Below are 12,921 nucleotides of genomic sequence, written 5' to 3'. Positions count from 1 at the left end.
GCAATCAAATATTTGTGTGTGTGTAATGATGCATCATAACGATGTTTTTCATACATATGAAATAACATGTGTCACGTAATGTGAATTTGGCAGTTTATAAAGTTTCTATTGAAATGGACGTACATTCCACTTTTTTTTTCTCAAGCCATCATCAAATGACATCCTAGTCACCTTCGGCGTAGTGTCACTCTTTACCAAGGTGCCACTTCAAGATTCACTTAACTACTAGAATGCTACTTCACACCAGAAATCATCAGTCTGTTCAAGCACACACTGACGTCTACCTACTTCAGCTACGGTGGACAGTACTACGAACAAACCGACGGTGTGGCAATGGGCTACCCACTCTGACTTGCCATAGCCATTTTTTTCATGGAGAACTTTGAACACGAAGCGCTGCACACAGCTTCGTTGAAACCCACCACCTACAAATACGTCAACGACACCTTCGTCGTCTGGCCGCACGGTAAAGAAACTCTTCAGCCATTCCTAGAACATCTAAACAATCAACACCCAAATATAAAGTTCACCATGGAGATTGAGAAGAACAACAGCCTGCCGTTCCTGGATATTCTCAACAGACGCAAGCCAGACGGATCATTTGGACACAGTGTATAGCAGAAACCGACTCGAGTATATACCGGAAACCGACTCACACCGATCTATATCTCAGTGCCAACAGTTTTCACCACCCATCTTAACGAGCTACAGTTCCCTCTACTTTATTTCACCGGGCCATCTCCATCAGCAACGCGGAGCATCTATCAGAAGAAATACAACATCTTTGCACAGCTTTCAAACAGAACGGGTACTCGGAACACAACATCAACATGACATTAAAATGAGTACTGTCCAAGAAGACCAGCACACCAGGGAATCTTGACACATCGGGGAATCCAGACACACCAGGGGACATGGACAAAGCTGACCAGAAGATAGCCATCCTTCCTTACACCGGAAATCTCTCCGGAGTTATCAGCTGAGTTCTAAAGAAACATAACATAAAAAACATTCACAAACCACCTCCGAAGCCTACTACGCAACTCCAAGGATGAGTTAGGACTCAAAACACTGGGAGTCTACCGTATTACCTGCAAATGTGGGAAAGCATACATTGGGCAAACGGGTAGGACAATAGAACAGCACTGTAAAGAACATCAAAAGCTCCATCAAGTATTTCCACCCTGAAAAGTCGGGACTAGCAGAATATTCAATCAACGAGGGACATAGACCAGATTTCAGCAACACAGAAATCATAGCCAAAACTTCTAACTACTGGGACCATATTATCAAGGAAGCAATAGCCATTCATTAAGAAAAAGACAATCTTAATTGTGATATGGGGCTCGAACTGGACCCAGCCTGGTTAGCGTTAGTTAACCAGAAACGTGCACGCAGCAGACACGCCACTCGATTGATCCGCCATCTTCACCAGGATCTCCCCTCCACGAACGTATATACACCGAGTTGACGGTCAGAACTGCACTTCTACCCTGAAGATGAGAGTGGCGTTAGCTCTCGAAAACTTGGAATCATTTTCACAACTCACCTGGTTGATAGCCCGAGAGAATCTGTTCATCATTCGTCACCAGGAAAGCTTATAGTCTTACTTCAAACCTGTGCTAGTTACAATATCATGGGGCTTGAAAAAACAAAGTGGTAATAAATAATGAAGTTTGAATAGTTTTAGTTAGAGCTGAGCCCTGATACTTTTTTTTGATTTTGACATCAGTGAGGGCCTCCCCGATGGCGCAGTGGTAGCATCGTCGCCTTGTAATCAAGGGTTCTCGGGTTCAATATCCAGTGGAGGCACATAGTGGTTCAGATCCCACTTTAGACTCGCTGTGCATAAGGTGGACTTAAAACACCAACTTAATCAATCAATCTGACATCAGTGCTCATGCTTTTACAGATTTCCACTTACACAGATATTTGGACATAATGATGCCACTAAAACTGGGATTGGTGCCAGTTCAAACATGGTTTTAGTATGAGAGGTAGTCCTAAGACAAATTTTGTAGTTTGGTAGCATGAGGAATGCTCATTCTGGTGACAAAATTAATCAAGGACCTGAGAATAAAGACAGATCTGTTTTCATCGCAATCCTCACCGAGGTCCAAGGCAGTTGTCGTACCAGTGTACAGGATTCTAGAAGGCCCTCTCATAATAGTCTGCTCCCTGACCAAATTTCCTAATGACATATTTCACGTCATTGTTGCTGTAATGGTGTGCAGCGAGAATTATTATCAAAGCTGGGAAGATGTGGAAAATGCTGGAAAATATATATTTGAAATTGGATTTAATTAATGGCTGCCAGGTTAGAACATTAGGAACCACAGTTCGTGACCTTTGCAATAAAACTATGCCAGATGAGCTGTTGTCACCACTGTGTGAGAGGTCTTACATTGTCATCAATGAATATATTGATGTGATGCAGTGCCTGTCGGCATTCATCATTCCACCATGAAGAAAGTCCAGCAACAGAACCCTTTTCATCTTTCAACCATGCCTTTAACATGTGTGTGTTCATCATGACAACTCCTGCCATGAAAATGCATGCACACTCTACAGTATTTGCAAACTTCCACCTGCTCCTGCATGTGCACAACGTACGCATGGTACATTGAAGGCAGTCAATTACCTGTAACTGTTGATGGCATTGTTTTCTCCATTCATACATCACCTCCCACAATGCGAAACTTATTTTTAGATTACTCTTCGTATAATTTAGAGATGCTACTAATACAAATAATTTACTGAAGCAAATAAGCAGTAGCTGTCTGATCTGTTAAAAAATGTAAAACATTTGAGACAGAATGTGAATGATATATTGAACTCATTAGTACAAGGCCTGTTAGAAAAGAAACCAAACTCTTTTGTAACGTTTTTATATACATTTGTTGAAGAGAACCAACAGTGGTGGTGGGCCTCCCCGATGGCACAGTGATAAAATCGTCACCTTGTCATCTAGGGGTCCCGGGTTCAATACCTGGTGGAGCCATATAGTGGTTCGGTTTGCACTTTAAACTGTATTCCCAGTCTCAATTAGCCTTACTGTGCATACAATGGATTTAAAACAACTCAATCAATCAACCAAAAAGTTGTTGCTAACCACAGTAATGCAGTATATTGTGTTGAGTGCCCGCGGCGATTTTTAGGTGCCCTACCATGAAGGAACTGAAAGAGCAACGAGTATGTGTGAAATTGCGGGAAACTTTCAAAGAGACGTACACATGTCACATGAAGCCTATGGCAAGGAATATTTCAGTCGAACATAGTGTTACAAATAGTACAGACATTTCAGATCAGCTCGAACCTCCATTCAGAATGAGGAATGAGTAGGTTCCATGTTAAATTGATGTTGATCGTGTTCTTCAACTGTCAGGGTATCGTCCATTCGGAGTTTGTCGCATGGTTCCACAGTGAATACAGCATTCTACGTTAACATCATGTGACAATTACGGGAAAAGGTGGAGCGCAATAGGCCACAGATGCAGCAGAAGAAGTCTTGGATGGTTCATCACTATAATGCACATGCTCATTCCTCACTCGTTGTCTGGGAGTTTTTGGAAAAGCACTAAACACTTGTCCCACAACCGGCCTGCTCCACTGATTTGGCACCACCAGACTACTTCCTCTTCAACAAGCTGAAATCAACCCTCAAAGGTCACATATTCCAGACAATAAACGAGATCAAGGAGAATTCGCTACGGACCTACAAACCATTCCAAAACTGGAGTTCCAGCCAGCATTTCAGAACTGGAAGAAATGCTGGAAGCAATGTGTGCACAGTGGAGGAGACAGTTCCAAATAGGTGGTTAATACATATTACCATTTTCTCAATTTTATAAAAGTTTGGTTTCTTTTTGAACAGTCCTTGTATTACAAGTGACCAGATAAACTTTGAAACTTCCCAATATATGCCTCATGGTATGGTGCAAAGTACATGGGGAATTTTACCTTACCTTATGTAGCTGAATGGTTAGCATTCTCAACTTTGGGGTGAGAGTTGGGTGTTTGAACCCCAGTGGAAGTTTATTTTGTTGCTGAACCAGCATTATGAGGACAATTGGGGAGATGCTTATAATCAACACTAACAGACTCCAATGTTGCAAGCCAGACAACAACAGCGATGGAACTTGATGTACCGAAAGCCTTTTGACAGACTTTTTCAAATGGATGTCAAGAGTTTTTTTTTTTAGTTTGAATTATTTTTAAAATATTAATCTTTCGTATTTCTACAAAATTATTTATTACTTACGTAAAATGAGTATCTATTTTGTACACTGACGTTTCGGAAACCACTATTCTCTTCTTCAGGTCCTATATAACAGCTATCCGAAAATTGCCATAGCCTCATCAATTCATACATTCATCAGGAAAAGGAATTGGTACAATATGGTAAAGGTAAAATATGACGTAATACACGAAGCCCAAGTTATACGTGATTTTGATCTTGAAATGACATAACGAGGAGGAGAAATGCAGGGGCAACTAGAGGAGGGGAGAGTCGACATGCCCACAACCTCAAGCATACGATAAGGAAAGCACAGGCAGTCTGCATGGGAATAGTGTGATAAGAGGGCATCTTTTCTTTTTTAAAAGTTTTAACTTGTACAGGTTTTTTAGCTGAAGGTTTTATAGTGATCATTTTAACAAATAACAGTGAGTATGGGTCCATCAAAGGGTTTAGCGTTTTCCAAATATTTTACCTTTACCATATTGTACCAATTCCTTTTCCTGAAGAGTGTATGAATTGATGAGGCTATGGCAATTTTCGGATAGCTGATATATAGGACCTGAAAAAGTTAACAACGGTTCCCGAAACGTTGTTGGTGTACAAAATAGATACTCATTTTACGTAAGTAATAAATAACTTTGTATTTTTAATTTTAAGAAATATGAAAGAATATATACTCTATGTAATCAAAAGTATCCGGACACACCGCGAAACGTGTGTTTATCATAGAGGGCAACACAGTACTGCCATCTACCGCGTGGAACACATAGTCAGCAAACTCAGTAGTCTGCATACAGTGTGAGACAGCAGTATGGGATGGTCTGAGGAACTCACAGACTTTCAACGTGGTCAGTTGGTTGGGTGCCACTTGTTTAAGAAGTCAGTGTGTGAGATTTCCACCCTCCTAAACATCCCTCTGTCCACTGTTTCCGATGTTATAGTGAAGGGATGTGTTCAACCCAAAAGCATGCAGGTCAACCTTCCATGTTGACCTCCAGAGACCATCGAGTGTTGAAGAGGGTCGTACAGCATTATCGTCATTCATCCATCGCCACCATCACACAGGAATTCCGAACTGCATCGGGATCTACTCCAAGCACCGTTACTGTTTGGCGCAAGGTGCGGCAACTTGGTTTCCATGGCCGAGCAGCTGCCCATAAGTCAAACATCACACAGACAAATGCCAAACGTCTCCTCGTGTGGTGCAAGGAGCTTTGAAACTGGACCATAGAACAGTGGAAAACCTTTGTATGGAGTGATGAATCACAGTACACAATGTGGCGATCCGATGGTAGGGAGTGGGTGTGGCGAATGCCTGGTGAATGTCATCTAACAGCCTGTATAGTGCCCGACAGTGAAATTTGGAGGTGGCCGGGTTACAGTGTAGACTTGTTTCTCCTGGAGGGGGCTTGGCCCCCTTGTTGCTTTACATGACAATGTCACGGCACAAGCTTACGTTGACATTTTCAGCTTTCATGCTGCCTACCGTCGAAGACCAGTTCGGGGATGACCATTGTGTCTTTCAACATGACTGAGCACCTGCCCATACTGCAGGGCTTGTGGGGGAGTGGTTTGACGACAACAACGTCCCAGTAATGGACTGGCTTGCTCAGAGTCCTGATTTGAATTCCATAGAACATCTCTGAGATGTTTTGGAATGCCGACTTCATGCTAGACCACACCGATCCACATCAATACCTCTTCTCATTTTGGCGCTCTGCGACAGGACCCCAACTTCCGGTTCCGTCTTCTGTTTCTTCTCACACCGATGATGCTATAAATTAGTGAAAATTTTGAATTTTCCTACTGTCCGGTGAGTGTTTCCTTTTACCTTATTTGATTTTTACTTAGCCCTTTTGGCCCTCCTTGCTTTTATCCATTATTATCCACTTTTGGTATGAATCCTTTCACGTATAACTCCTATCAACTGAACCGCCTGCGATCTCTTATTGTTTCCTACACCAAAGCTACGTCCCATGCACGCTTCCTGCACTCATGTTTGATATTAGGCCTAACACCCAAAAGCCTCACACCCAAACTGCCGTTTTCCGCCATGCCCCCAAGCATAAAACCCACGATTTTCCCACTAGCGAGATATTTCGCTATTGAACTGACCCACGCCATGTACCGATCCCAGCTAAATCGCGCCCGAGAACTGTCCATTTCTATTCAATCCCTTACCAAAATCCTGTTTCTGACCCCAGGTAACCACCATCACAAAATAGACTCCTTCTGGCACACCGCCCATTCCATTGCCAGTGATCTTAACACTAAACACCTCCAAAAACTCTCCAATCTCTGCCGTCAAGCTTTTCAGACTGGCTGCACCCTTCCCCTTCCACTGCCGCCCAATTTCAGTCCCACACCAACATGCCCGCTATTACCCGACCCCCCTCTACCATTGCCCACCCCTCCCACACCACCACAGACCCCCCCTGAAAACCAAAACTGCACTCCCATACATCGCACCTTGGGAAACAACCAGTCCACAGACAAACCCACCCCTACCAGATCCATGACCACCAATGACCCTAACCCACTGAAAAACAACCAGACTGTACTCAATTTATCCAGCCATAAACTGAGCACTGATGAAATAGCTGTTTTATCCAAAGGCCTCACCTTCTCCCCCACAACTCCCCCCAACCAATTCCGCCTACTTTTTGACATACACACATTTGCTCGCAGCCTCCGATGGCAACATTTCTGGGCCAAAAATCCCTCACTCCAAACTACTACCAGTGAAACCCACCCGAGCCTCCTTCAATTTAGCCCCCCCTCCTCCCAAGATCCACCCCCCTGCCCACCAACAACCCCTTGGAAAGATACATCACTGCCGTCATTTCCACCACCTCTGACAGCTCATTCTTAAATAACTTTCACAACCAACCTAACCTCAATCCCCCCCAACAGAAAGCTCTCAGAGACCTCCGCAACAACCACAACATCAAAATCCTCCCAGCTGACAAGGGGTCCACCACGGTGGTCTTGAACTCTCAAGACTACCTGGCGGAAGCCAACCGCCAGCTGGCTGACCCCTCCACCTACAAACCCACCACAGTTGACCTATCCGCCGAACACCTCACCAAAATCCGGGACTTCATCCACACCCGCGGCCCACCTGAAGGCCTAACAGCTCATACCACTGCCATGTTAATACCCGACAATCCCCGCACCCCCACCTTCTATCTATTGCCCAAAATCCACAAACCTGGCAACCCTGGCAGACCCATTGTGTCCAGCTATAACTCACCTACAGAACGAATCTCAGCCTTTGTTGACTCCCATCTCCAGCCTCTTGTGAAAGCTCTGCCCTCCTACATCCGTGACACCTACCACTTCCTCCAGAAAATCAGCACCCTCCCACCATTGCCCCCAAATACCATCCTTGCCACCATTGATGTCACTTCCCTCTACACCAACATACCTCACTCCCATGGCCTCCGCTCCATAGAATTCTATCTCAATAGCAGACCCAAACCTCACAACCCCAGCACCAACTTCCTGACCCACCTAGCCCACCTTGTCCTCACTTGTAACAACTTCACCTTTGAAAACCAAAATTTCCTACAGATCCGAGGTACAGCCATGGGTACCAGAATGGCCCCATCCTATGCAAACCTCTTCATGGGCCAACTTGAGCAAGAGTTTTTGGCTACCCAACCCCTCCAACCCCTCCTCTGGCTCCGCTTCATCGACGACATCTTCATGCTCTGGACACATGGAGAACCATCCTTGTCAGCTTTCCTGAACGAACTTAACCACTTCCATTCCCTAAAATTCACCTGGACGCACTCCCCCAACCAGATCACCTTCCTGGATGTGGACGTGCACATCGAGGGAGGACACCTGACTACCTCCATCCACATAAAACCCACCAACCACATGCAATACCTACACTTCTCCAGCTCCCACCCGTTCCACACCAAAAAAGCAATTCCATTCTCTCTGGCCCTCAGGGGACAGCGCCTGAACACTTCACCCACCTCCCGCCAGAATTATAACCTCCGCCTACACCAGGCCCTGGTTAACCGTGGATATCCCTCCATCCTGGTCACCAAGCAAATATCACGAGCTGCCTCACATACCACTACCACCAAGAAACCTGCTGCCACCAACCCACCTGCACTCATCACCCAATATCATCCCCACCTCAACAAAATCAGGCACACACTGCACTCTCTTCTCCCAATCCTCCACAGTGATCCCAAAACCAAAAACATATTTCCCGACAAACCCAGGGTGGTTTTCAAACGCCCCCCTAACCTCCAAAACATCCTGGTCCACAACACTCCTTCACCACACATCCAACACCCCCCTGCCCATAAATGCAACCGACCCAGGTGCAAGACCTGTCCCATCCTCATCACTTCTCACACCCTCCAGGTGCACACGGCCACTGGCAAATTTACCCTCCATCCCAAAGGGACCTGCCATGCCTCAAACCTTATCTACATCCTCACCTGCAACATCTGTGGTGATTTTTACCTGGGGGAAACATCAACGGCCCTCAACCTCCGCATCAATAACCACCGCTCCTCCACCCACAACCTGGACTTCACTGTCGCCGTCCACACCAACCACCACAACATCAGTTTCAACGACTGCTTCCGGGTAGCGATCATCCACCTCCTACCCCAACCAGCCAACACCTCTGTTCGCAAAAGATGGGAGAGGGCCTATATATCGGCCATGAGTGCAACCACTCCACCTGGCCTGAACAAGGCCACCCAGTAATGCCCAACCCTCACCCACCCTCCCGCCCTCCCTCCCAACTCATCCTACACACACTCAGTTCACGACGAGCCTGGTGACGAAACAGTGTTTTTTTCGTTCTACGCACCGCTTCTTCTTCAATGGGGACCTGGCAACTCTGCAGGACCCCAACTTCCGGTTCCGTCTTCTGTTTCTTCTCACACCGATGATGCTATAAATTAGCGAAAATTTTGAATTTTCCTACTGTCCAGTGAGTGTTTCCTTTTACCTTATTTGATTTATATATATATATATATATATATATAAATCAAATAAGGTACCTCCTACCTCCGTGACACCAACCACTTCCTCCAGAAAATCAGCACCCTCCCACCATTGCCCCCAAATACCATCCTTGCCACCATTGATGTCACTTCCCTCTACACCAACATACCTCACTCCCATGGCCTCCGCTCCATAGAATTCTATCTCAATAGCAGACCCAAACCTCACAACCCCAGCACCAACTTCCTGACCCACCTAGCCCACCTTGTCCTCACTTGTAACAACTTCACCTTTGAAAACCAAAATTTCCTACAGATCCGAGGTACAGCCATGGGTACCAGAATGGCCCCATCCTATGCAAACCTCTTCATGGGCCAACTTGAGCAAGAGTTTTTGGCTACCCAACCCCTCCAACCCCTCCTCTGGCTCCGCTTCATCGACGACATCTTCATGCTCTGGACACATGGAGAACCATCCTTGTCAGCTTTCCTGGACGAACTTAACCACTTCCGTTCCCTAAAATTCACCTGGACGCACTCCCCCATCCAGATCACCTTCCTGGATGTGGACGTGCACATCGAGGGAGGACACCTGACTACCTCCATCCACATAAAACCCACCAACCACATGCAATACCTACACTTCTCCAGCTCCCACCCGTTCCACACCAAAAAAGCAATTCCATTCTCTCTGGCCCTCAGGGGACAGCGCCTGAACACTTCACCCACCTCCCGCCAGAATTATAACCTCCGCCTACACCAGGCCCTGGTTAACCGTGGATATCCCTCCATCCTGGTCACCAAGCAAATATCACGAGCTGCCTCACATACCACTACCACCAAGAAACCTGCTGCCACCAACCCACCTGCACTCATCACCCAATATCATCCCCACCTCAACAAAATCAGGCACACACTGCACTCTCTTCTCCCAATCCTCCTCAGTGATCCCGAAACCAAAAACATATTTCCCGACAAACCCAGGGTGGTTTTCAAACGCCCCCCTAACCTCCAAAACATCCTGGTCCACAACACTCCTTCACCACACATCCAACACCCCCCTGCCCATAAATGCAACCGACCCAGGTGCAAGACCTGTCCCATCCTCATCACTTCTCACACCCTCCAGGTGCACACGGCCACTGGCAAATTTACTCTCCATCCCAAAGGGACCTGCCATGCCTCAAACCTTATCTACATCCTCACCTGCAACATCTGTGGTGATTTTTACCTGGGGGAAACATCAACAGCCCTCAACCTCCGCATCAATAACCACTGCTCCTCCACCCACAAACTGGACTTCACTGTCGCCGTCCACACCAACCACCACAACATCAGTTTCAACGACTGCTTCCGGGTAGCGATCATCCACCTCCTACCCCAACCAGCCAACACCTCTGTTCGCAAAAGATGGGAGAGGGCCTATATATCGGCCATGAATGCAACCACTCCACCTGGCCTGAACAAGGCCACCCAGTAATGCCCAACCCTCACCCACCCTCCCAACTCATCCTACACACTAACAGTTTACGACGAGCCTGGTGACGAAACAGTGTTTTTTTCGTTCTACGCACCGCTTCTTCTTCAATGGGGACCTGGCAACTCTGCAGGACCCCAACTTCCGGTTCCGTCTTCTGTTTCTTCTCACACCGATGATGCTATAAATTAGCGAAAATTTTGAATTTTCTTACTGTCCGGTGAGTGTTTCCTTTTACCTTATTTGATTTTTACTTAGCCCTTTTGGCCCTCCTTGCTTTTATCCATTATATATATATATATATATATATATATATATATATAAATAAATAAAAGTAAGTCGCACAAACCTGAAGTATGAATATTAATGTCTGTTGGGGCCACCCAGGAAAGAAACACCCTATTACAACTGTTATGCCATTCAGGAAATTGAGCAGAATTCTTTACAGGCTCGGGGTCAAGACCATCCGTAGACCACCATTCAAGACCAAACTTATATTCCACTCATTCAAATGCCAGGAGTATTTTGCATTCCCCGTGAATGTGAGATACAATACATGAGACAAAAGGAACATCAGAGTTACATTATACTGTTTCAACCAGAAAAGTCAGAATTAGCAAAACGCAGCATCACCATAGACACTAAAATCATAGCCATATGTGCTGGTTACTGGAACAGAAGAGTAAATGAAGCCATATCCATTGCCCAAGAAAGCATGAACGTCAACATGCGTTTGAGACTCGAGCTCAGTTGCATCTGGAATGCACTTCTTCATAGAACTATAAAATCCACCACTGAAACACCAGGGTCCAGAGCAAACCAATCACATGATGCAGTCTAAATTGCACCCCCTCATCCATGCATATTTCAATTTAAACTTGGTCTATCTGTGTACTCGAAATGATGGAAGTCAACACCGACAACCTGGTTGGTAACATGAGAACACCTATTTGAGTCACGTCACTAGGAATGATGCAATTCAAATATATATATTCATGAGAATGGTAACAAAATGACAGAATTGTGGAAGTAAGTTGCATTCTATTCATAGAAATGTTGACTAAAAATCTGTTATTTAAACTTATCTGTAGGTTGTTATGATTTTTTTACAGGAAGTTATGCCAGTAAAGGTATTTGTGTATACTTTGACATTGATTTCTATAGATTCCTAAGTAATATTTAAAATTATTTCAGGTGGTGAAGATCCACGGAATAACAATTTAAGGGAAGCAAGTGAAAGTAACTTTCCTCATGGTGGCAGTGTGCAAGAAGATTCTAATTATCCGTTGAACAGAATTCTAGTTGCTACTCACGATGTTACAGATCTCAATCCTTTGCAGTTCCTAAAGAAATTAGACTTCGACATTGCCTATCCGCCATCTGGAAATGGACAAAATTGTCAACTGTGCAAGTGTAGAAATTGCCATTCACATGCAGGGAGGGAACATGTGTTCCCACATAATTCATTGAATGGTCAGTGTAGAAATACTGTCCCTGAAATGGAGTACCAGGGATCTCAGTCTTTATCTTCTTCTTGTGGACATAGCGATCCAGTGAGACAGGAATTCAGTAGTGTATCAAAACATCCATACTCTTGTACTTTAAGTGAAAACTTCATTGATCCACAGACCTGCAATGGTGTTGATCATGTTCCACCTCAGCTTGTGAAAGAAAGTGAATTGTTTAATAACTCAACTGTGCCGTTACCATTGAACAATGATTGTCTAAGTTACAAGCCTTGCTTGTATGAAATGGAACAGCCAAGACAATATTATGGAATGGAAAACAGAAATTTTGGGAGTCAGGTAATGTAAAAGTTTTTACCTTAAATTTCTATGTAGTACATTTCCTGTGTGTGCTAGATGATAAGGTAATATACAGTTCTATGCTGGGAGAAACTTGGCCCCATTAACATCAGTAGTGTGTCAAAGGCAGCAGATTCTGCTGTGGCAATACCATTATTGAGTATATATAACTAGAAGGACTGCTTTAAGGTGCATAAGTGAAGCCATTCTTTCGCTTACTATTGCATTAAAAATTATGGATACTCAACTTTGGACTCCAATTAAAAATTAACATCAAAATTTAACTTATTCAATTCTGCATTAATCTATGGTAACCAAATTTTGTTTTGAGTATGCCTTCTATTCTCAATCGGCATCATATTACAATTTCATAATGATCAGACTACCTGTTTTCATTTATACAATTTCAAAGTGATCGTT

General features: G+C 44.7%; 1 protein-coding gene across 3 annotated transcripts in view; it reads left to right on the top strand.

The window, feature by feature from the left end:
- Positions 1-12,921, top strand: part of LOC146000070 (uncharacterized) — an 86,063-nt gene that overhangs the window by 46,470 nt on the left and 26,672 nt on the right. For all 3 annotated transcript variants that reach the window (XM_083137397.1, XM_083137396.1, XM_083137398.1), the window contains exon 11: positions 11,891-12,501. In XM_083137397.1, the coding sequence (XP_082993523.1) occupies positions 11,891-12,501 (611 nt within the window). The remainder of the gene's footprint in view (positions 1-11,890; positions 12,502-12,921) is intronic.

This window comes from Lepisma saccharinum, chromosome 16 (assembly GCF_977018435.1).
Source record: "Lepisma saccharinum chromosome 16, izLepSacc3.1, whole genome shotgun sequence".
Classification (NCBI taxonomy): Eukaryota; Metazoa; Arthropoda; class Insecta; order Zygentoma; family Lepismatidae; genus Lepisma; species Lepisma saccharinum.
The sequence above is the reverse complement of the archived record's forward strand: the minus strand, read 5'-3'. Positions and strand labels throughout refer to the sequence as shown.